This window comes from Sander vitreus, chromosome 10 (assembly GCF_031162955.1).
Source record: "Sander vitreus isolate 19-12246 chromosome 10, sanVit1, whole genome shotgun sequence".
NCBI lineage: Eukaryota > Metazoa > Chordata > Actinopteri > Perciformes > Percidae > Sander > Sander vitreus.
In genome coordinates, this window is record NC_135864.1 from 23,571,734 (window position 1) to 23,598,226 (window position 26,493).

Consider the following 26,493-nt stretch of genomic DNA (forward strand, 5'->3'; position numbering starts at 1 on the left):
GTGTGTTCATGGTGAGGAAGGTACATGTGAATGCAAAGACGCACTGATGTGTGTTTATGATACACACACAACACTTGTTATGGGATACACTCACTGTTAATTCTGGTCTGAACATCATGGGATATATATATATATATATATATATATAGAATTTCAATTTATCCATTTCATAAGAGAGCAAATGACTTCGGTCGGATATTTGAAGGTGCTCGATGTGTCTCTTGTGTGCAGGAGCGCTCTCTGTAAAGCTTAGTGAGTGAGAAACAGAGATGTTTGACTTTGTCATTACTATGAATGAACGTTTCATTGTAATCAGCGTCTGGTGTTAGACTGCAGTGCCTGGTTGCTGTTTGTTGCTTAGTTAAAACTCCTCCTCACAGAACATCAGTATTTACTGCCAAATGTTCAAAGAAGTGTATTCACTCGCTCTCTATCTCTGTTTTACTGAGTGACAGACACTTTGTCAGACAGGTGTGTGTGTGTGTGTGTGTGTGTGTGTGTGACAGAGAAAAAGAGAAAGAGAGGTCATAGTACACTGCACACCTGTCACCTCTCTCTCTCTCTGCAGTTTGTTTCCTCCGTGGCTTCAAAGAAAACCTCCTTTTCCTCTCCTTTTTCCTGTTTCTCATTTTCCTCCTCTTTCTCTCTGCTCCTTATTTATCCTTCTTTCATCCTTTCATTCCCCTCACTTTCTCTTGGTTTCCTTCCATGAATTCTTCCTTTTCTCTTATTGCTCTTTTGTTTCTGCCTCTCTTCTGCCCCTCCTCTACTTTTCCCTCTCATCTCCTTCCTTCCTTCCTCTTTCCATCCCTCTCTTTCCTCTCTTTTGTTTTTTCATCCTTTGGTTCGGCCTCTTTTCTGTCTCTGTCCTTTCCTTCTTCCTGTTCTTTCATCATCTTCTCCTTGCAGCTTTCTTATATATCTATGTCCTACTTTGACGTCCTTCATGCCTCCTCGCTTCTTTTTTTCCTATTTGTTTCATCTCATCATGCTTTCTTTTCCATTCTCTCTCTCTCTCTCTCTCTCTCTCTCTCTCTCTCTCTCTCTCTCTCTCTCTCTCTCTCTCTCTCTCTCTCTCTCTCTCTCTCTCTCCCTCTCTCTCTCTCTCTCTCTCTCTCTCTCTCTCTCTCTCTCTCTCTCTCTCTCTCTCTCTCTCTCTCTCTCTCTCTCTCTCTCTCTCTCTCTCTCTCTCTCTCTCTCTCTCTCATCGTTTCCCTCCTCTGTCTCTTGCCCTCCACCATCACAGGCGCCCCTCTACATGGAAGTTGATTTTCCAAATTCCAAGAAATTGGAAAGAGAAAGAAAAGAAATGAGTGTCAGCAAAAGATTTATAAGACACAGAGAATCGGAGCCGGTGATTCTCTCTGCTGTTTGTGCTCCAGGGTCTTTTCTCTTCTCGCTATAGCGCATTTCTATCACTGCCTGATACCCAACACACACACACACACACACACACGCACGCACGCACGCACGCACGCACACACACACACACACACACACACACACACACACACACACACACACACGAACACTCCCCCCGAGGAGCCTGTCAGTTGATAAAGAGATGTTGGCAGGGACTGATTATCAGCCTCCGTGCTAAAAACAAGTAAAACATCAAACACACAAAGACCACACGGGGACTTGGCCTTATTCTTTTACCTAATTTCTCTTCCATTCATCTCTCACTCCCACTCCTTATCGAAGTCTTTTCATTTTGTCTCTGTGTCGGTGTCAGAAGTAGCGCGCGTGTTTTTTCGCCTGCTGGGGAGCTATTTGATTTGTTCTGCCGTTTTAGAGCTCATATTGTTTCTGCTGTATTGTTTTTATTATGACGGCTTTATTCATATCGCTGCCTGTGGCAGCTCGGGTCCTGAGCCCGAGTCACCGGGGAGGGAGATAGGGACGGGGATAGAGCAATAAAGCAAGAAAGAGCTGCATCGGCTCAATATATGGCAGGAAGTATGTGTGCAAATGTGTGTGTGTGTGTGTGTGTGTGTGTGTGTGTGTGTGTGTGTGGCTATGCTGACGTTGTTGGGAACTCAAATTATAACAAAAAGCTTTACCCAATTTTCTCTACAGTCTCTCTGCCTGATCCCTGCACGCGCGCACAAACACACACATCACCCACTTGGCACTTGATGTTCATTAAACAATGAGAGTGTGATTTGTCATTGGCCATGGCTGTAGAACAGGGATGGCAGCATCACTCCATTCATCACCTTGATGAAGTTAGACTGATGCATCATATATCAATGCCCATTCTCCCTTCAGTCATTGTTAGGTTGACCCAGAGACAGGTTGGTTGCAACCAGTGGGACAAATCATCATCCATCAATGAGTAAATTTACATCCACACTAATATTTCTAATAATATTCAGAATATGACAATATTCCGAATTTGATTCAGGTCATGTAAACAGCATATTCGGTTTGGATATTCAGAATAAGGCCTTTTTCTGAATATAGCATTTTCTGATTAAGATTAAGATCTGTCAGTATTATTCAGGTTTTAGAAGCATTCTTTGGACATGTATACAGCGCATTCAGAATCTGTGTCTCAGTCAGGGTTTTTACTGCAGTTTGTGACAGTTTACGGCCTCTTGCCTGTTTACAGCTTACGGTGAGCTCTGTGCGTTGCTATGGTTACTGTACACAAACCAATCAGCCAACAGTTTGCAGGGCTGCGGTAGAGATGCACGGCCAAAAGAAAAGAAGGAGAAACACAGCTACTTTTAAACTTTATCAAAGGCCTGGATATCAACAGGTTTTTGGACATGAGCCGACCTTTTCTAGAAGCTGGTTTCAAAGTTTTCCACTGCTGGAACACTTTGAAAAATCCTATTTTCCACAGCTGCATATGAACGGGAAAATTAGTGGCATATTTACTTTCATTAGACATGTCACAACTTAGTCGGAATAGTTTCATTTTAGAATAAGGGCAAAAAAAAGAATATTGTGCATGTAAACGTAGTCATTGAGTTAAAAAAACAAAGTCCGACTGCACTGTACTACTGTTACTATGGTACATATTGTAGCCTTTTGCTATCAAGTTAAAACACACATTAACTGCGCAAGCTATGCAGCTCTTTTTTTAATACTTGCGTCGGGTTTAATATTATGTGTTTTATTGTGTTGAATTGTCAGCAATTGCAGCCATTTTGGCACCAGTTTGTTTCTTTGGGAGATATCATTGCTGTCAGAAATATATATTCACTTCTGATGATTAGGAGGCTGATGTGAGCAGTTTTTTTTTTCTACTCAGCCGCAGCAGTTAATATGTGTATGATATGACAAGCCAATATAACACACACCTTGGCCTGTTTGTCTGTCTGCTAACAACTGAGCAAGCCACGCAAATGAACATTGTTCTGAGCCTGTGACAGGAGCTGCTACGTTATCCTCATTGGTGGATGGCTGCATATGACACCTACCATGACTAGGCCTTTTGTTAATACACCGCTGCAGCTGCAATCACATTATGCTGTACAAAGTGCCATTTTCAAAAGAGGAAAGGAAGGAAGCAAGGACAGAAGTGAGGAATCAAGAGGATGCTACTGACAAAATGTGAAGTCCATTTCTTCACTGTGTCCTATGATTTTACAGCGATCAGTCCAGGATTGTTGGCAGGTCCATCATACGTGAACGTGTGTGTGTGTGTGTGTGTGTGTGTGTGTGTGTGTGTATATGTGTGTGTCTTCTTTACGTCCTGGGTTCTAGCCCCAGCTGAGCGAGGCCAACAGAAGCAGGAGCAGTAGTACGGCGTTAGGAGGGCCGGCGGTTACGGATGCAGCCCCGGCTGTCCCCGGGGAGCCCAGGTTGGAGACGGTAGCCCTCTCCGAGTACAGCGGGATGACGTCAAACTGGCCCCCCTCATTCCCCTCCTCCTCTGTCTGGGTCAGTTCCTCCTCTTCCTCACTCTCAACCAGCTGACAGGGAGAAGACGCTGTTAGTAAAACATTTCTCAATTTACACCTTTTCACAATTAAAAATGCTAAAAAAACAAAACAGCAGTTACATATATTTCCCGATATCCCTTTTTTGAAAACAAATTGAATATCTGCCGAAACCAAGTCCCGTTCCGATATCTAGGCACCCGTTCCGATGCCTAGATAATAGCACTTTTTTTTTTGTTTCCAAAAATAACTAAGTTAACAAAGTAACAAAAGATGTCTTCAGCTTAATACATTGCACTTAGTGCTGCTAGCATTTTTTGTAAAACTGACATAAAATCAACTTCTACTTAGAATGTTTCAGAATTGAAAGACGTAAATTATCAAAGTAAGGTGATCGGGTTGACTGTTGATCCCCGATCGGTTAGATGTGCCAATATCGGCTCCGATCCGATACTTCCCACTCCGATAGAGACATCCCTTGATACAAGCGTCTAACAACGGTACGGAAGTGTTGACCCAAACTCTCAGATGGTAAATAGTGAAAAACAAGATTGAATTGTTTGGGCAGATATTTGTGCCAGACACTTAAATCAAATTTGGTAATTTAAAATTTGCATTACATCATTTTGGAAAATTGAACTTGCATGAGAAATGTTTCATGTTAATAAAAAAGTAAAAAAAAAAAGCTAAATTAGAAATTGGTTAAAAATTGGTAATTCATTTGTATTTTAGAATTTGAAATTAAGGTTTGAGGCTGAATTTGACCAAACAGAATTTGTATTAATTAATCTGAATTTAAAATGAACTTTTATTAAAAATTAAAAGGAGAAACCAATTGAATTAAATGTAGGTGGTGTAAATGAATCTCTCGGAGACACTGTGAGCAGAGATTCAACCGATTCATCATAAATTCTTAACAATAATACTTTATACTATTAAAAGCGATTCATGGTGCATGGTGTGAAGCCATTCTTTATGGCGAGTCAAAGTATTGTTGGGATCCCTAAGCAAAGTTGATTTGACCCTCAACATACCCTTAACTCAATATTAAAACCACCAGAAGGAAGAGAATAAAGTATCATGCTAAAAGGAGCAATAAGTACGATATGTACATGCAATTTGTTTTTTGTTTTTAGTTAGTAATTTGTAATTTGTATGGAAAGTATATTATCATTATGAAAGATAGCTTACATTAAAACAAAGGACTTTTGACAAAGGTTTGCTCTTACGGACGGTGGCCCACGAGCTAACGGGAGCCTTCGGTCTAGCACCTAGTTTGCTTGAGGGTCCTCCGACCTGGGAAGGAGCTGGGTCTGAGCCAACACATTCCCCCTCCCATGGCGTCAAAAAGCGACACTTGGTCAGGTGCCTTTGACGTTTGTTATTGACGCCAAAAGTCTTCTTTAGCGTCATATTTAGACACACATTTAGTCGGGACTCTTTGTGTCACTTTTTGGTGCTCCGGGTCGGGACATAGGTTTAACTGACATGTGGCACAAGAATGTTACAGTTCGTTTTAGGAAAAGATGGTGGGTGGGGTTACAAAATGTACGTTTCAGTGACACGCGGGACTAGCCTGGATGCCAGCCGAACTTAGCCGATGAGGTCGGGAAGTTCGGTCTGGATTTGATACGTTGTGGAGCAACTATGCTCGAGCCAGAGCTGTTTGGATTTGCTTGGGTTGAATTGTGAGCTTGGGGGGGAGAATGGGGAGATTAACCCTATAAAGGATGGATATTCTTTGTTCCAGTTTGGCGATTTTCTGGCTGAGACTGAGACCACTTTGCTGTTGTTTTCCAGTGAAATGGTGGATATACCCACAGATGTCATGTGTTTTATTACATGTCAGTGTGTGATCATGTATTTTCCTAAAAGTACGCACATTAAAATGTCTGTCTTGCTATTAAACATGATGTCAAACGTATCATGTGTGAGCCCTTTGAAGTCGTCATTTAAAACTTCAAAGCTGTTGATGAATATGATTCACTGCAGTGTTATTGCTGATGAATGGTGAGGACGCCCAGATGTTCCGGTTCAATGATATGCACCAACATCTGGAGGAGCCCAAGGCCCGTGCTGGGTTTTTGTGTGCAGATTGTTCTTCTACCGATAACAATATGGCACTCTGTCATTTGGTTGAAATAATGCCTCCGATACCTGCTCATTTCATGTTGTTGCCATTTTGTGACTGACATTTTTTGACTTATTTTGAACTTTTCATCATCTAGTCTGACAGTTGCAGTCGCCGTAAACACGGCTGTTGTCTTGCTCCCCTTCAGGGCACACAAACCCATTCTGGGTTGGCTCTTCTCACTTTTGTAAAGTGACGTGAAAATAACTTTGTTCATTAGTATTGAAACCCATTCTAATATGTATGGTGTGCAATGTTTGACAATCATTTAAAATGGGATGTTAAAATTAAGAGCACCTTCTTTCAAAAGCTTAAACTTTTCTGCAGTTATTCTGAGTGACTATCCTGTGCTGAGAGTCGTGTGCCCTTTCCTTTGATCTGCTACTTTTAGAACACATTGGTGGTGGGCAGAACAAGCCTGAAGCACATTGTTAATATTTCTTTGAAGATAATTGGAGTGAAGAAGACAGACTTGGGGTATTTTAAGGAACAGCACTTGTCCAGGGAACTTAAACATATGTATTATATACAGTGTTGTTACAGTACGTTGGATATTGCTAATGCGTTGGGAGTTGTCATGTTCAGTTGCTCTAATAAGAATACATAGAGCTGTTAGTACTGTATTTCGTTGTAGGTATTAATATGCGATCAGTAGATACTGATCTGTGAAAACTAAGTTCCCCAGTGGGCAATATAGACTATCTATCTATCTATCTATCTATCTATGTTAATGTAAACAGAATACTGCAATGTAAATGTGACTGGATCAGAGATTGTCTTCACATCTCAAAGAATTACTGTAACTTAACCAAAAAGGCCATTGTTGTTTTTTATACTCTAAATGATGTAATTTGCATGTGTTCTCCAACTGACTGGAAAGCACACTGGCAGTAAAACGAAAACAAATGTCTCCAAATGGGAAAATGAACAAACTACTGGTATTCACAATCACAATAAAATCCCACCGCGCTACATGTTTGACTGCATTCCTTGTTAAAATCTAACATGGGAAACTAAGAGCAGTCATCTGTATTTCTGAATGTGACTTTTGTTTTGCGGCCTGGGTGGTACTCAGCATTGTGAAATGAAAACTTCCAAATTCTGGAAAATTGACTCGAGATAAACAAGCTGAAGCTCCTCAGAGAGACAAGACAACAGCTGAGGAGATGCGGGGGGTGTTGAGGCTAGAGGATGCAAGACTGAATGAAACAAGAACAGAAAGAAAGGAATTAATGAGTCAAATAAAAAAAATAAAAAGGTAGGATGGAGAAAGTAAGGAACGGACGGAGGAAGGGAAGTGGGAGATTTGGGGAAGGAAGAGAAAGGGGGGCACATACGGGCATGAATAAATTCCCACTAATGAAGCCTGACTGATGCACTGCTTCCAACCAACACCTCATCTAATCCGCTCACTGGGAGAGAGCCACAGATGGACACAGTGAGAGAGAGGGAGAGAGAGAGAGAGAGAGAGCGGAGGGCAACTGAGGAGGAGAGAGAGTTGGAATCCCCTCTTGTCTGGCGGCCCAGATTATCTCTGGCAGCGAGGCATGCTGGGAGCGAGGGAGCCACAGCCATGGCAGATTGTGGTCTGGCCAGGATTACAGTAGCCAGGACAGCGATTGGATTGGACCACACTTAATGGTCAGTGTTGGACAAGGGCAGCCAGGAGCTATGCAGCTCTCAGAACATATGTGTTGACAGCAGATTTCAGCATGTCTGCGTGTCTGCTGTCTGCACATTACGGAGCTGGCAGACTCTGACACGGTCCAACAGGACGGAAATCAGAACACTGCAGGGCCAGGACTGGTCTGCGTGCTACAGGCTGTGTGGAGTCTGATTGGCTGGTCAGGACTGTTGGAACATTTGTTTGGTTGAAGGTCTGACCCTGATCTCCTCGCCACTCCCCTGCTAGGAACCAAATAGCAGGAACACGTCTCTAGATTATGAATTAAAGGATCACTTGTTTGAGAGAGGCTGCTTTCTGTGTCTATGCCCCAATGATATGGAACACCCTGCCAGTGGAAATGAGAGAGGCTTCCACACTGAACACTTTTAAAAACAGGCTAAAAACCCTGCTTCTGGTGTGACCTCTAGCTCACCCAGCAAGAGCGTGCGCCCCATGTAGGCTGAGTCCTTTGCAACGGCCCGGTTTCGAGTCCGACCTGTGGCCCTTTGCTGCGGGTCATCCCCTCTCTTTCTCTCTCCCTTTCCTGTCTATCCACTGTCACTATCGAATAAAGGGAAAAGCCCCAAAAAATAATATTAAAAAAACCTGCTTCTTACAAAAGTCTATGAATAACTGAGTTTGTCGCTGTTCAATGTTAATCCTTGGTTTGTGTGTGTGTGTGTGTGCGTGTGTGTCAGTGTGTGTGCATGTTCTATACATGTTTTGTATATATTTTAGATATATTTTAGTTTTTTGCACATTGTGTTATATTAACTTGTACGAAATGTGCTATAGAAATACATTTTTAAAATTGATTGAGATTGGAACATTTTCAAACCTAAGCTGGCTCAATCTGAATATGATGTGTAAAAAAACAACGTCTAGAGGTTTTCAGACTGCGAAGCTGTGCATGCAAATTCATTCCCCCCTCTGTACTCTACTCAACAATGGTACAATTTCCCCCGACTATAGTGGCACACTGCCAGATCTATCTCCAAATCGTTGCGGAGGGTGGTCTGGCTACTCCACAAATACATTCTGGGATAGGAGAGGATAGGAGGGATTTTTTTTTTTTTTTTTGCATTTCTTGAAACCAGTCACAATCGTCTTGGGCAGTGCTAAGCTCTGGACGCAGCGACGGTGGCTCTGCTAAATAGTCTCAGGAAGGAAGGAACTTGTTTGGTGAAACATTTGCACCCTGCAAAAGAAAACTTATCATACAATATTACATGAAGTTAACTGTTGACACAGTACAGTAAGGTGAGCTATTTGAATTTAAGCTTTTATTTTGTCTTAATTTTTTTAATCTGACATGTACACAACGGTTAAGATCTCTAGTAGTGGAGTTGATAGCAGTGGTTTTCCATTCACATTGCACTGTGTGTTACTAGTGATGGTCAAATGAAGCTTCGCGAACCACTGTCTTTATTTTCTGAGCTCACTAGATGGCGCTCTCTGTTCAAAGAAAAAGGTTAAAGGAATGGCAATTCAGTGTGTTTTCAACAGAGAGCGCCATCTAGTGAGTTCAGAAAATAAAGACAGTGGTTCGCGAAGCTTCATTTGAACATCACTAACAGTTACAATTGTATTGTTCATAAGGTTTTGAGCTAAGCTATTGGAGCTAGCATCACCTGTTGTCATAGTAACGGTAAATGGTCAGTAAGCAAACTTAATCAATGAAATGATGTGCAGGATAAATAAATGAAAACGAGAGAATGAGGCAGGCCTACAATGCTGCAGAACAAACAGCTGTGGCCGCTGGGTCCTCGTGTCGGGGCGGTAAAGCCAGCACTATTGTCTCAGCAAAAGCCCAGGTATGCCAATGTGACATGACGTCAAGGACCTACTATGCTATTACTACTAACTATTTGAACAGACATATAGCTCTCTTTCACATTCACGACGCCTGTTGTTTGGGTGTCATGCAGAACTTAAAGAGAGCAGTGATCTGTTTTTTCAGCACCATGTACAGAGAGCAGAGGTCTAATTAGCATTAGTCATATGTTTAAACTTCACAGAAAAATGAAGCAATGCATTGAATGACATGCAAATATCTAAATAATTCCTGTTGTTGTGGGAGTTCTGCAGTCGCTTTGTGTGCTTCATTGACCATAACCATGCCTATTGTATTGTCCAGTGTTGTCTTTGCTTTTACTCAGCTGTTGGATGCAGTATATGCTCCTTTCTGAATGTCGACACTAAACAGTTATATACACTACCGGCCAAAAGTTTGGGGTCACTTGGAAATTTCCATTCCACTCCATTATAGACAGAATACCAGCTGAGATCAGTTGCATTGTTTTTTTTAACCAGGGCAGCAGTTTACAGATTACATTATGTGCTTACATAATTGCTAAAGGGTTCTCCAATGTTTTCTCAGTTAGCCTTTTAAAATGATATCAGATTAGTAAACAGAATGTGCCTTTGGAACATCAGATGAATGGTTGCTGATAATGTACAATGTAGATATTGCATTAACGATCAGCCACTTCTTTCTACAACAGTCGAGAACCCTTATGCAATTATGTAAGCACATAATGTAATCTGAAAACTGCTGCCCTGATTAAAAAAATAATATAACTTATCTCAGCTGGTATTCTGTCTGTAATGGAGTGGAATGGAAAGTGACCCCAAACTTTTGACCGGTAGTGTATGTTGATGGAAACAGTTGGGATGTATGAAATGTCATGTCGTTAATGACAGTGAAGCGCTATGAAACTAGAATCCTCTAGTTTTAGAGTCTTTTACCAGGTCTTCACAGGTGACTTGGGCCCTGATTGTAAGACGTAAAATGTGTTTCAAGTAAATATCAGTGACGCTCCAGTTTTCATTTGCACTGTGTGTTTGGATGACCAGTTTGGTCTTCTCTCAGCTGTTGTTGAAAGATTGTGAACATGTCAAACCATTGTTATATTTCTATATCAGGCATTGCCCAGGTTACCGCTGTTTTTAGTTGTGAATAACTTAAACTGGATTCATAAGGCTCCCATCATCTGGGCCTGAAAACACTGCTCCTGTTGGATGGAACCCTCTGGAGAATCTTTCAAAGGCTTGTCAAAGTGCTCTGATAACTCCTGCTCCTCTGCTGACTCACTATTGTGTTCTTCTACCACTGATGAGAGGTTTGATCGCCTCATGAGGATGTCAACAGTGACAGCCAGATCAATCAAAACTATTACTCAACTCATCATTGAAAATAAATACATTTCACTCTTTAAAACTTGCAAATTCCCTCATAACATTCCCAGTTTTTCTACACAGCTTTTATATTTCTATTTTCTTTTATACTTAAAAAAAAACTCCCCTCGAGCTGAGCAAATCAATTTTAAAACCTGTGAGGTCACCCCAATGTAAAGTCTCTGGCGTGCTGCAGATGCCCAAGTAAAGATTATAAATATAAATGAATACTACACACACATATATATATATATATATATATATTAATCTAAATATCAAAGCTATAATTGTGGGACAGAGGACACATGGTAGATTATTGGTATTACATTTAATCGACACATTTTAAAATTTGAAAGACGTGGCAAACAAAGAATATCTGTAAACTCCATCGTGTTGTCACAAACCAAAAGTGAACTGTAACGGTAAAATAATGAAACAGACAAAAAGCGCCAGCAATGGAGATAAAACCAACACAATAAATAAACAGCACACTATGTGACAGTGACAAGATGAGCCCAAAGCAAAGATAATAGAAAAGGCCGGGGGATAGAAGTCTGAAAAGTAATTTAAAGTGTGGAAGCGATGAGCGTGTACTCACGATGTTGTTGTGTTCAGGCAGGTGGTTGTTGCTCAGCAGCTCATTCTCCTGAACCAGCGGGGAGGGCCTGGGAGCAGGTGGGGGGGTGATGTCTGCCGGCAGGGAGCCGGGACTCCCCATCCAGCTGATAGAGTTACCTGCACAGAGGAGACACAGCCCCCATCACTGCCTCTGTGTGTGTGTGTGTGTGTGTGTGTATGTGTGTGTGTGTGTGTGTGTGTGTGTGTGTGTGTGTGTGTGTGTGTGTGTGTGTGCGTGCGTTTGTGTGTGCATGCCTGCGTGTGTGTGCGTGCGTGTGTGCATCTAGTGGGCGTAAACCTACATATCTATTTGGCAGCTTTATTGTTTGAGCTGTCGGCAGCTTGATAAATGACCAAGCTTTATGGGAAGTGCATCGACGCATCGATCCACGCTTTAGTGTTTGGACATACAGACTCAGTGTGTATTGACAGCCGTATTGACAGCTGCTGTGATCGAGTGACAGCTGGAGGGCCTTACCTGAAGCTACAGATACACACTGTCAGGCTGGTGTGAATGCTGAGGCTGAAGCATGTAGCTGACATATGTATAAGGAGGTAGAGTTGGGTTCATGCTGGGAACAGCGCTGCAGGAAGCAGCCACCCAGACACATCCAGCAGGCATTCTGTCCGATACATTTCTTCATTTTTTTTTATACCTTTGAGCTGTTCCTCAGAGTATCTTTGATGGTGACACATTCATTCTGTTTTCATTTAAAATGATGATTTAAATTATTTAAAACAGGGTTTACAAAACCAATGTGGATAGCAGTGTTGGTGGTCTTCAATTTTAAGGTTTTGGGCTCTTTATCTTCCATAATGTAGATGTGTAGATTTTCTCCTAAATTCACCAAAAGTTAGCATTAGATAATGCCTCATTTGCATAATATAAACATACAATTTAAGGAAACTTGTAATAAAAAACATTATACATGTTAGCTGGGGAAGTTTCATGCTGATATCTGTCAGTTGAAATCTTTTCCCTAACTGAAGCTTTTAACACACTCAGATATCACTCACAGCCTGATTTATATAACATTTATTCATAAAAACATGCAGAAAATAGATTTTTATTGTATGGCTGTTGACAGTATTTTCTGATTTATGGAGTGATACAAACAGATATCCAAAATGCCCTCATGTTTGGTGGATAGTTTCCCAATCAATAGTTTCCCTATCAAAATGCAGTGTCTACCCTTGAATGTGATCGAAATTCCAAGTAATCCCCAAAGTGCTCTGAGGTACTGTATAAAGCATCTGACAGCACATACAGGACATTATGGGAAAGTAACATGTCATGAAATTTTCCTTGGATTGGGGTGGCTCCTTAATCATGGTTGCAGCTGCCGCCGTGGTCCTGCTTGGCACCCTGCCAACGCCCACTGTTCGTCATAAAATGACACTATGACGATTATGAATCATATTTCTCTATATCTGTATCAGTGTCTCTGTGCCTCACCGCCCACCAATTGCCTGGTTATTTCTGAGGTTTCTGTCTGTTTAAAGGAAGTTTTTCCTCGCCACTGTGGCACCAAATACTTGCTCTGGGGGGGGATTGTTGTGTCTAGTGTGGTCTAGACCTACTCTATATCTAAAGTGTACTGAGATACCTCTTGCTATGATTTGATACTATAAATAAAATTGAATTGAAACCATAAACAGTTATATAGTTATCAAAAAATGATTTACATTTTAGGATATTCTTAATTAGAAAAATTGGTTGCACAAAATTAACTTAAGCTAATTCCTTAGGAAACGTCTTTAAAGCAACACTATGTAACTTTTCCCACTTTGGTCCCCCTACAGGTTGTCTTGGAACTACAGCTCACGCGACTGCGGTTAGCTTAGCATAAAGACTGGAACCAGGGGGAAACAGCTACCACAGCTACCATCAGCTCTAAATCTCTCTGATTACCATGGTATTTCTCTTTTATTTAATATTTACACTAGTCTATATCCACGAAGTTCCACTTCCATTTCATTAATTTCGGCCGGACTATGGTTAACTGCTCCTCAGATCTCTGCAGGGTAAATCCAAACAGCTAGCTAGACTATCTGTCCAGTCTGAGTTTTCTGTTGCACGACTAAAACAACTTTTAAATGTACACACGTTTCCACCAAAACAAGTTCCTTGCAGAGTCTATTTAGCAGAGGGACGGTGGCTCCGTCCAGCGCTTAGCACCGCCCATGACGATTGTGATTGGTTTAAAGAATTTCCAATAAACCAGAGCACGTTATTCTCCCATCCCGGAATGCTTGTGGACTAGCCAGACCCTCCTCCACAGCACTGTGGAGGAAGGTCTGGCAATGCGAGACTATGTCTACACTAACAGATGAAAAAACTTAGGAACAACGGTTAATCATCCATGCAGCGCCTTTGTCGCACTGTCTCAGGCTGCAGTGTGCATTGCCAGATACTATTGCTGAGCACACCAAATCTGGAGACCTCAGTAATAACAAGACTGTGGTAAGCTACGCACAATCACAGTGCCCAGCTGGTTTTTGCCACAAAATAGTTCCAGCACAGAACTCTGCCCTCTAAAATAGTAGACAGAATAGAAAATGTGTGAGCTGTAAAGGTGTTGGGTGTATTTTTGAATGTTGGGCAGAGCCAGGCTGCGAGTTGTTATGCTAAGCTAGGCTAACCACACATCAACTCACTCCCTTTTTACATCGACCAACAGAATGAACATGTGCCATGTGTCGTATCCATTATTTCTCATCACATTTGTTGCTGAAGACTCAAACACTTGCACTTTTTACTTTGTAGTTCTGTTTCTATTATTAGATTCATGTCCAAAGGTTAACCTCCTCAGTGCAATGTGGCTTTTTATGTCTGATTTCCACCGGACATTTTAATAACTTCACAATAAAAACAGCAACGATAGAAATGAGCGAGGGCCCTTATTGAGTCCCCGCTCTTCCCAGTCTATGTGAATCAGTGTACACAAGTATCCAACCAGTGCAGTACACATATAGAAGAGTCCCCATGGCATTTAAATTGGATTTTAGACAGCCACCAGTTCTCCTCTCCTGAAATACTTCCTGGCCCAGGGTCGTGGATACATGATTATGTGGTCATTTGATTTAATGCAGATTTATTGTCCTAATGCATACTCCAAAACAAATGTGCAATAATTCCAATTACCACAATCAAACTGACACACTATGAACCAAGGGCTTAGGTGGCCTCTCGGGGCCCAGGGCTAAGCCAGAGCAAAGCGGTTTCATTTTCCTGCTGGACACAACATCAACTGCAAATACTTCTTACATTGCAATCAAAAAAGTAATAAACTCTCTTAAAATCTGATCAAATTGTGATCACTGAATCTGTTCACTTTGAAGGGCCAATAAATACATAAATAAATCAAACTGGTCAGATCTTCAATGCAAGAATGGGCTTGTGAGATGGCGAAAGCAGTATTTGAAAAAAAATGTCTTACAATACGGTTTGCAAGATTAAGTGTTTACACTAAAAAATGAGGAAAGTACCTGAGCACTAGGGAGGACAAATATAAGTAGCCTGTTGTATTTTGCCCTCGTTGCTTTGGGGTCAAGTTTTGTGATCCAGGCTTAGGTCACTGATGTGAAAGTCTGCTTACTGCTTTATATTCCATTATATTTTTGATATATTTTGAATGTCATCTGTGTTTTCTTTCTCATAGGATAAATAAAGGTATTCCCACCATAAATTGGTACATAAAAGTGTATCAGAATGCAGGAAATGAAGTCTTTGACACTCAAAATAACCCTGGGGGGAGGACACCCAGACCCCACACTTTGATATATATATAAGAAGAAGCCCTCCTGTTCTCCACTCATTACCTGTATTAACTGCACCTGTTTGAACTTGTTACCTGTATAAAAGACACCTGTCCACACACTCAATCAAACAGACTCCAACCTCTCCACAATGGCCAAGACCAGAGAGCTGTGTAAGGACATCAGGGATAAAATTGTAGACCTGCACAAGGCTGGGATGGGCTACAGGACAATAGGCAAGCAGCTTGGCAACAAGGCAACAACTGTTGGTGCAAATATTAGAAAATGGAAGAAGTTCAAGATGACGGTCAATCTCCCTCGGTCTGGGGCTCCATGCAAGATCTCACCTCATGGGGCATCAATGATCATGAGGAAGGTGAGGGATCAGCCCAGAACCACACGGCAGGACCTGGTCAATGACCTGAAGAGAGCTGGGACCACAGTCTCAAAGAAAACCATTAGTAACACACTGCGCCGTCATGGATTAAAATCCTGCAGCGCACGCAAGGTCCCCCTGCTCAAGCCAGTGCATGTCCAGGCCCGTCTGAAGATTGCCAATGACCATCTGGATAATCCAGAGGAGGAATGGGAGAAGGTCATGTAGTCTGATGAGACAAAAATAGAGCTTTTTGGTCTAAACTCCACTCGCTGTGTTTGGAGGAAGAAGAAGGATGAGTACTTTTCTGCAAAGGGGACAGGACGACTGCACCGTATTGAGGGGAGGATGGATGGGGCCATGTATTGCAAGATCTTGGCCAACAACCTCCTTTCCTCAGTAAGAGCATTGAAGATGGATCGTGGCTGGGTCTTCCAGCATGACAACGACCCGAAACACACAGCTAAGGAGTGGCTCCATAAGAAGCATCTCAAGGTCCTGGAGTGGCCTAGCCTGTCTCCAGACCTGAACCCAATAGAAAATCTTTGGAGGGAGCTGAAAGTCCGTATTGCCCAGCGACAGCCCCGAAACCTGAAGGATCTGGAGAAGGTCTGTATGGAGGAGTGGGTGCAGTGTGTGCAAACCTGGTCAAGAACTACAGGAAACGTATGATCTCTGTAATTGCAAACAAAGGTTTCTATACCAAATATTAAGTTCTGCTTTTCTGATGTATCAAATACTTATGTCATGCAATAAAATGCAAATTAATTACTTAAAAATCATACAATGTGATTTTCTGGATTTTTTGTTTTAGATTCCGTCACTCACAGTTGAAGAGTACCTATGATACAAATTACAGACCTCTACATGCTTTGTAAGTGGGAAAACCTGCAAAATCGGCAGTGTGTCAAATACTTGTTCTCCCCACTGTATATAAGGTACAGTATACCCACTACAATACATTAGACTACACCACTGTAGCAGAGGTGTAGCAGAGGTGTAGCAGAGGTGTAGCGGAGGTGTAGCAAAGATGTAGCCGTGTGCACTCACGCAGGCAGCTGTTGTGGGTGAACATGCGCTGCAGTCTCAGACAGTCCTGCCACTGGTTGCCGCTGCCTTCACAGTTACACCACAGCGACACGTCTGCAGAGCCATTGCTGATGTAGTTGGGTGTCATGATGGTACCTGCAGGTCAGAGGGTCAGAGAGGGCACATGTTAGCTTTGGACAAGTCAAAGCACATACATGCTTTACTTTAAATGTTAATGTTTATCACAGTATTTCAGAGATGTTAACACGATCTCCAAAAAACAAATTTGGCCAAAAAGCCTGGATGCCTCTCCTGGCTACTACTTTGCTTTTTACTTTGAGCAATTTGGGAGGAAATCAGCTAGCTTTATGGCACGGCACAGACAGAGGATTCAAACAAAGCAGAAACACAGCCTGTAGAAAAACTTGATGCAGACTCTGACTTTTCCTCGGGGAGCTGAAGGGACATTTTGGTGTTTTTCTGCTCAGTGCCAACCTGGCAACTTTTAAAGGCAGAAAGCCCAAATTTGGACAATACGTTGAAGCCTGGATGAAGCTGAGGTAGCAAACACCATGGCTGAGTGCGACACACTCACAAAACACCCCACTTTTACATCTTAAAGAAACAGTTCCACAATTTGGTAAATACTGTTTTTTCCAAGTGGGGAGATGAGTAAATTCCTCTCATGTGTGAGCATAAACACTGGCAGCAGAGGGAACAAGCAGCTTGGCTCTGTCCAAAGTTAGAAAATACACCGGCCAACATAAAGCTCACATACTAACATGTTTGATCTCATTAGTTTAGTCCGTACACAAACAGAGATGACACAAACTCACCTGTAGGGCACCAAATAAAAAGAAATCCTACCAGTAGTTTTTCCTTCAGGAAAACATTCACTGCATTCACATTTCATTCATTTGATTACCTCTGGCAGCTACCCTTTTGTAAATATGTATTGTGCAAGTTGTTCCTTTAAGAAAGCTATGATCCTGATAGAGAAGTCATCCATCATTGTCAGAGCGAGCAGAAAGCCACTCGGTGCCTCTCTATCCACATCTGTGTCAGCTGCCATGCGTCTATCTTGCGTCTATCTCGCTGCTGCTTTTTCTCCTCCTCTTCTGCTGTGTGATCACCTCGCTCACACTCTTTCTGCCTCTCCACCCATCACTCCCCTGTTCCGGCCATCTATCCTTCCACCCACCCACTCCACTCCATTATGTACATCTTATTTGGAGATTTGTGCATTATTAGCTCTGTTTGAGAGAGTCTTAGGACATTAATATATAATTATTCAACCTTTCTTTTTTGCTGTTGGATTCATACAGCTGTCACTCATGACGCACATTTTAGATTTAACCCAAACTTCGTCTTTTCTCTTCATTTGAGTACATTTCTTTATCAGCATCCCCATGTTGTGTCTTACAGCAACAAGTATCATTGATGGTATGGACGTTTATTAATGACATAAAAGAATTGGGAAAAACAGTGAAATAAAATCTAGCTTGAAGTCCAAATACACTAAATACAAATTACACAACCTCCATGTAATGATCTGGCCCTGGTTTAACTTGTTAACTCGTTAGCTAACATGACCACGGTTATTGTGGATGTATTGTTGACATACCTTAGTAGCCTAGTAGCTCAGCGGGTAGCACAAGAGCTAGACTTAGTGATGATAGACTGATTAGTCCAGCCTTACCATTTTGATAATTTGATGATACATGATTAACATGAATATCTTCCATGCAGCTATTCATTGATTGGTGGACGACAACATGAAGAAATGGATTGAAATAAACAGAAAGGACTTAGAACTTGAGCTTTGTTGGTGGTTTACTCCATTATAAATTATTATCGGTTCTTGATACTACATGCCCTCAGTGGCGCACGGCAGTAGCCTGGTCTACAGTAAATCAGCCAGTGGGCTCCAACAGCATCATGCTTTAATTCCTGGTTGAATGTGACAGTGACCGTGGGGTTAGAGTGGAGCACGGCCATCAGTTGTGATCACTATTCTGTCCTTTAAAACAATGTTTTCATGCTGCCATCTTGGCTTTTCGATTGGTTACCATTATGTTTTCTTTGATCTACTTGGTCATGGTGCCCAGTTTTCAGATGTTGATCAGAAATCAAAATGACTGCCTAATTATAATCCATAGTTTAAGCCTCCTGTTGTTCTCGGGTTATTTGACCCATTTTCAAAAAGTTTCTATGTCAGAAATGTGGGTTTCTTTCAACCAAATTGTCGAAAAAAGTAAGGTGGATGGTTCCATTCAACACTCTGCGCAAGTAAAATGAATGATCAGTTCACTAGTTTCATTGAATTTCGGTGTTTTATTCAATTTTATAGCATTTGAAAAAAGCTTAAAAAATGTCTGAAAAAGCTTAAAAAATGCAGGAAAAAATTCGACAAAAACATCAAAAAAGTTTTAAAAAAGTGACAAAACGTCGGGAAAAGTAACAAGTGTTACAAAAAAGGTTGCAAAAAAAGATTTGATTAAAAAATGTTGAACTTGCATGGTCGACGGGAAGACAACACAAGGGTCAAATGCCCAAGGCTTTGTCAAATTTCAGGGGACTGAATTACGAGTTCTAAATGTCCTACAGACAAACTGGATAACATGCCAAAACTCTGGTGGAGGTAAAATGCAGTCTTCTATTTCATGTCATGCTCATCATTCCTCCTTTCCCAACTGCCCCCCCCCATCCCGTACCGATGAGTCCAGCGTAGGCTCGGAGGCACAGGCCTGCTGAGTCTTTCAGGCAGCCGCTGACCGTCGCAGGAGACGGCTGGCAGTTATTGAGGAAATCAGCCAGTCTGGACCTGGCAACGACACAGAAAACAACTCAACAAACATCAAACATAAGAAGTGGGCAGGACATCTGGGTGTGTGTGTTGGGTGTGTGTGTGTGTGTGTGTGTGTAAATGTGGGTTTTCGTAGGGCTTCAGTCCAACACCAATGTTGTTTAAAGAAGTACTGGCCCATTTTAGTGCTTGTACATATTGCCTTTTCTCTGTCCTTTCATCATTACTTTCTGCTTGATACTTTTGCTTTAGACGCACTGCTCCTTCAGCTTTTTTATGTATATAAGACTGGGGGACGTATATGCATTCACAAGGGCAAATACCAGCTTGCCATTTTGTGCCGATTTGTTATATCCTTCAATTTGTTTCAAGTATCCCTGTTTTCACAACTAGATTTCATGAGCAATCATCATCATAAAAATCCCATCATACAAGCATGAGTGAAATTTAGGTGAAGTCTATTCATTGCATGCAATATAAATCCATAAATTCACTCACAGTAGAAAAGTAAATTGAGAGTAAAACGAGAATTTTAACTGCTCCACAAATGGTGTTAGAAAATAATTAATATTATGATTTAATTATTTTATAACAATCTAGACTGTAACATTCTAAACTATTTGTTCTTGTGCGGCAGGTCTGAAACATTAGCTTGCCCCCTGAGGTAGCTCTCCATTAGCCTCAACATTAGCCTCATGTGTCCTCAAGTATCCAGCACTGCCTATTCCGCAGACACTGCTGTGACCAGAGATGAACTCCACTTACAGTTTAGTCATGTACACCTGATCCAAAAACTCTGTTCACATGTATCTGTGGTCAAAGGCGTTCAGTGGCTGGATGATGTTAACCAGAGCAAATATCTTAATGTCCGACCCAAAAACAGGATATCAACTGTTTTTGGGTTCAGGATATACAGCAGTTATTTTGTATGTATATATTTGTTTTTCTGTATTCATTGCTTATTTTCTATTCATGTTTAATATGTATGCTTGTCTGTTTATGTATGCAGAAGCACAGACACATACCGTGCAATGTTACATACCTTTGCTGTCAACTGTAAGATAACTAATCAAACTGCCCCGTGTCATTTAATTTGATTTTATGATTAAAACCCAATTGTGTGGCTGCTTGTCTAACCTGCAGAGGTCGTCCCGGCGGCAGAAGCTCTGCTGGTGGAGGCAGTTGGGTTGCAGCCCCTCCATCTCCTGGTAGGAGCAGGATGGGACGATGGTTTTCCTCCTCCTCTCCCCACACAGGGTGTTGGTGCAGGGGCAGAACAGGACTCCCAAGCTGTACTCCTCAGGCACCCGCTCCAGGAAGCGCCGCAGGGCCCGGTGGCACTTGTGCTGGTTGCACCGGTTAGTCCCGGGAGCCCGTTTGGTACAGGCAAGCACGTACTCTGATCGCAGAGAGCCACACTTCTCGTACAGGCCACAGTCCTGTGCCGCCTTCAGACACTGGTTCTCACCATCCAGCTGCATGTAAGATGAGGCTGGGGGGGGGGGGGGGGGGAGAGTCCAGTTAGCCAAACACAAAACACCTGTGTGTGCAGAGAGTTGTGAAGAGGGAAACTGAGGTGCCAAGCCTCGTCCAATAGTTGCTCCAAAAGAACATCTTAAAGTACGATGTATACTCAGTGTTTGTGTGTGAGCTGTTTCAAATTTGTTTTTCTTAAAAACTATAGCCTCTCACTTTATTGATGATCATCATGCTTCCTCCATACAATACACTGGACCCAAAGAAGATTAGAGGGAAGTATCTCACACACAGTAACTAAAATAAACTGAACAAAAGGGAATAAAGTATAGAATGGTATTCTAACACCACAATGGGGTGCTATACAGTAGGTATAAATTCACCTTTTGCAGACTGGGTAACAGAAGCAATCCTAGAAGAAGATCCTCTTAAGTTACAGGTAGTTTTATCACTTTGGTACTATTATCGCAAGCAGGTGGTAAAACCTCACAACTCTTACTACAAAACTCAAAGCAGATCATCAAGATGGCTCGTTTTTTCAAACATGTAATCACATATTCCATTGACTAAGTACAACACACAGAATAACACAATGACTTTTTCACCGCACCTAATCAGTGTGTCATCAAAGACAAAACCTTTCATGTGAAGTAACTCTCTTGTTACTCTTTACAATGTAACGCTCACAATACCTTTGATATGCTTCTCTTCTGATTTGCATTAACACATTTCACCAACATTTAATCCAGCTGCTCTAACAGTAATAGTTAATCACAGAAGCGTTTGTTAAACCTATAGATTTTAAATTGGTTTGTCAGCTATATAACATATGTGTATGTATGAACATCTTCAACCCAGTCTCACGGCAGTTCGTGAAATGGTCACGTAATTTAATCTATTTGATTCGTGTACACGAACACATTTATCTCGTTTTTTTCGTGATGGTCAGCACGTTTTTAAAAATAATGTATTCAAATGGGAAGCTTCTTTTGTGATCACAGTACGATTCTCAATGAGAAGATGACGTAGCATTAAGAGCGATTATGGTAGGAAGTAGTATGAAAGCCCGAAAATCTGCATAGAGAGGTTGGTTGGGGTGGTGGATGGGTCAAACAATACAGGACTTTCACCCAGGAGACCGGGAATCGTGTCCCGTGTGTCACGTTTCCTAAACCCAACCGTCGCTTTCTTCTTTTAATAAACCCAACCCTCCTGTTTTTATTTTCCTAAACCCAACCGTTGCTTACTTACTTATTATTGCTAAAAGATTTCAGCTAGTGGTAACCACAATTGGTCGCCCTATTAAAGTAAAGGGGGGGGTTCCTTCAACATGGAGCAGGACAGACAGCAAGAATTAGGAAGAGAAGGATCCCCCAGCAGTATCCTCAACAACAGTGAGGCCAGAGAAGTTACTGTAAATACTGTAAAAACACATTTGGCCAAATGTTTGTAGAGGATGGCTTCATTTATCATAACTTGATTACACATAGGATAGATATTATGTAAATGTTAGATTCTGTAAAGGCTGGGTAATGTAAGTGTATTACCTAATGTGAAATCTGTATTTCACACTACTGTAGCGTATTACTTTCACCACTTCTAGTGATGATGTGAAATCTTGCATTGTTAGTCACTGGATTCACTGGTAGTTAAAATGACTAAACTGAAAAGATATTATGTTGTGTTCTGTTGATTAAACCATGTGTTGTCATGACATTTCACACAAAAATCAATGCTCGTGCGGCGAGAGATGTTTACAATCCAAATGAATGCACAATGGTAGTTTTGAATAAAAGACTGGCTGTGTTACAAGTGTGATGAGGTTGGAGTTTTGTACTAAGAGTTTTGAAATTGTACCACATAGTTGCATTACCAAATCATTCAAAACAACTGTAACTGAGGTGACGAACATAAATAAGTCCTGGTTCCATCCGCAGATGCCTGGCAGAGGCCTCCAGATATCTCGGGAACCTTACCAGTATTGGGAATAAACTGTAGAATTGACTTTGTCCTGAGGACGGTGGTAAAGAAAAACTCATCAACTCACCAAAATGGAAACGGGGTTCAACGATCTGGTCAACTTTATGGATACCCAAAAAAGAAGTCAGAGAAAAGGCCAGATGTTGACCAAAATGATCACCATGTGGTCAAAGAAACTTTGGCCATGCGGTGGATGAGAGAGTCACAAACATGATGATTCATCCCGGGGCAAAAGAAATGGACTGATTGTAGGCAACCAGGTAGCTTAGTGGTCTGCAGTGTTCATATCCAGCCCATGGCTTAAATCATCCATCTGAGAACCTAATAACTAATATTTCCTGGCCCCACAACTGAACAAGCTGCTAGCTAACACATCAACTGTTTCAGGACAATCAGAAAATATTAGCATGTTGGAAAGTCCCAGGTTACCCAGCACCACCAGTATGAACGTCCAATGGACAAACTGTGTGTGTGTGTGTGTGTGTGTGTGTGTGTGTGTGTGTGTGTGTGTGTGTGTGTGTGTGTTTTACCTGCAACTAAGGAAGCCATGCGAGTATCCATCATTGTGTCGTCATAGGGAGACATTTCCAGCTCGTCCTCCCCTGGAGAAAAGGAACACACAAACATTGGCAAACAACTGAGTGATTACTTACCATGTGACTCACAGTAGCTCAATGAAATGGACAAATGTAGACAATGTTCTCAATCAAACTCCATGTGGCCTCCTGAAATGCACTGGCAGGAGGTTATGAATGTAATATCTGGAATGAGGCCATTACAATGATTTGAAACGTTTTCTACAGTGAAAGAAATGGTGTAATAAGTTCACTCTGAAGCCGGTAAATAAAAAAAAAGGTATTGTCCAAACTACCACTGGAAGGTCATTTTTGAAAAGTTGTTGCTTAAATAATTGGAGAACAACTAAATCTCTGTGGCACAGCACAACAACTACTTACTCTCCTAAAACAGAACTTCCCGAGCAACCTGATCTCACAGAATTCCGTGAAATGAACACGGCCCCTTAACTCAAAATCTGTGGCAGTTTCACGGAATCGCAAAAAAATCCGTGATGGGTACATGGAAGAATTCCGTGAAATGAACATGGCTCCTTAAGTTAAGGAAAAGGTCATGGGTGGGCTTACGCTTCCATGACACGCAGGACAACAACGGGATGGTTGGGTTTAGGAAAAAAGAATGGGACAGTTACGGTTGGGTTTAGGAAACATGACACGCGAGACACAATCCCCGGTCTCCTGGGTAAAGTCCTGTGGTTGACCCATCCACCACCCCAACCAACCTCCCTATGCGGATTTTCGGGCTTTCATACTACTCGCTACCATAGTCGCTCTTAATGCTTCTCATTGACTTTACATTGGCATTGTTTTCCGTGGTGGACACGCGGAATTTTCACACATTCCGTGCCACCACCACGTAATGCGGTGTTAACAGTTCGTGATAATTTCACGGAATTCTGTGAGACCAGGCTGTCCTGAGGGAAACAAGGTAGCTGCTTAAAAATCTAAACCCGTCTAAAACTGTGCTCAAGATTTCGAGACACAATTCAAACCTCTGAGTAAATAGATTATGATTGACTGTAATATACACAGCAATGGACAAGATGTACGACTATGAACGGGCAAGTATTTAGCTAAAACTGCAGAAAATAAAAATGAGACCCAGTTTTTAATGTAAGCCGCTGTCTCTGGTTGGTAATGTCCCTGAAAACAAGTATTAAAGATAAGACTTTATGGAGGTACGAGTATGCAATGACTCACAGAAGAGTAAATAAACGTGATACAGGAAAGAGATATGAAAGTGGTGGAAAATCCTGCAATTATATGAAGATCATGGGTGTAAACATGAGTCATCTGCAACATCAACATGTACAGAACATTCAAAGCACCCAAAATTATAATGCAGTCATAACTAATTGATAACTGGCCCCACTATCATGCTGCTCTGTGGAAATGATTCTGTGATCAACCTTCTATTCCATGTCTAAATGAAGTTGTCAGTGCATTTTAACAGTTCACTGTATTGAAATCATATTTACTTAAAAAAAACCTGATGAAAGATGAAGGCCTCCCCCTGAAACCCCTGCTGTGTAGAGGACTCCGTGAAGTAAAACCACCCTAACCTTTGCACATTCAGAAATGTTAGCCTTCTTAAACCCTTTTCCACCCAAACTAGCGAGTATATACAGGTTTTTGGAACGCGGGAAAACCCAGTAAGAATAGGCGATAGCCTCCTTTCCCATTGCCAGTGGAAAAGCTTGCCGTTCTGTTTATTTCTGGAGTCAAGTTTGACGTCACGAACATGCCAGAAAACAGGTTTAGTACACAGAAAGCAGCATGGAGGCCAGTGACAACGTTACAGTGGTTACTTCTTTTTTGTATCGGTTCCTTATTCAGTCTCTCTTTCAAACTCAGTGCAAAACAATAAGGAACGATGTCTGAACGCTGCTTTGCTCCGTCAAAAATAGACCTAGCGGGTATTGTTCTCCACTTCTGAGCCGCACTGCGTCACTGCCGGTGGAATCACGTTTATCGGTGTTTTAAGCCACCAACGTCTTCTTCCAGCAGCGCTGCCTGGAAGGCACTAGGATTAGGCAATGGTTATGGTTATGGTTATGGTTATGGTTAGGGTTAAGGTTAGGGTTAGGTGCCCTGAAGTCAACAGTCGCAGCGCTGCCTTGAAGTTGATTAGGCAATGGTTACGGTTATGGTTAGGGTTAGGTTTGGGTTAAAACGCAATGCCCGGGATGGGCGCCGCAAGGGGCACGGGCACAAGGGGACCACTGGTGTCATTAAAACACTTAAAAACCTCCTTAAAAAAACGGGTTTGGTTATATAAAAGCTGTTTAAAAGAAGGCCAGATATTAAAAGCAGGTTAAAAGAACCAATGGACAGGACTGACAGCAGGAGATTAAAACTTTAAATAGGTCACCTCCACACCTGCCCTGGTCTCTCTTCTGGAGACATTACAAAACAAATAATTGAAATAAATAAAATATATATATATAGAGAGTTATGCAAATAAATAGCCCGGCATCACAATACAAAACAAATTATAACCCAATATTAAAGACATATTATTAACAATAAAATAAAAACATTTAAAAGGTCTAAAATACTGTCTGAATTACTTGCCCTTGAGGTAAAAAATACACATACCATTAAAAATTTGTAATAAATGCTGTGTTTAAAAGTGCTTTAAAAAGTAAAAAGTGCCACACAATAAATAACCATAAATAATTTAAAATACATCATAGAATAAAACCACACTGTTAGTAAAATGTATACAACTAATGGCATGTGTATTATCATGTTAAAATCTTGAGGCAAGTAATTCAATGTGTAATAATAAATAATAATTATAATAATAATAATAATAATAATAATAATAATAAATATTAGTAATAAAGAAAGAAGCACAATCAAATTATTAAAATATAGATAAGGCAGAATAAAAGTTATAAAGGACAACCAAGGCATCTTTAAAATATTTATTAGAAAAAATGTAAAACATTAACATATTAGGTAGGACCCCCTTTGCAGGTAGGAATTAACCCCCAAAAGGAAA

At 41.4% G+C, this 26,493-nt stretch overlaps 1 protein-coding gene across 1 annotated transcript in view; it reads right to left on the reverse strand.

Moving 5' to 3' along the window:
* Nucleotides 1-1,020: 1,020 nt before the first annotated feature.
* Nucleotides 1,021-26,493, reverse strand: part of LOC144524622 (GDNF family receptor alpha-4-like) — a 48,221-nt gene continuing 22,748 nt past the window's right edge. Inside the window, exons 3-8 of the mRNA XM_078261011.1 lie at nucleotides 23,442-23,513; nucleotides 20,593-20,947; nucleotides 19,364-19,473; nucleotides 16,671-16,805; nucleotides 11,466-11,602; nucleotides 1,021-3,926 (exon numbers count right to left, since the gene is read on the reverse strand). Coding sequence (XP_078117137.1) covers nucleotides 3,714-3,926; nucleotides 11,466-11,602; nucleotides 16,671-16,805; nucleotides 19,364-19,473; nucleotides 20,593-20,947; nucleotides 23,442-23,513 — 1,022 coding nt within the window. The 3' untranslated portion in view covers nucleotides 1,021-3,713. The remainder of the gene's footprint in view (nucleotides 3,927-11,465; nucleotides 11,603-16,670; nucleotides 16,806-19,363; nucleotides 19,474-20,592; nucleotides 20,948-23,441; nucleotides 23,514-26,493) is intronic.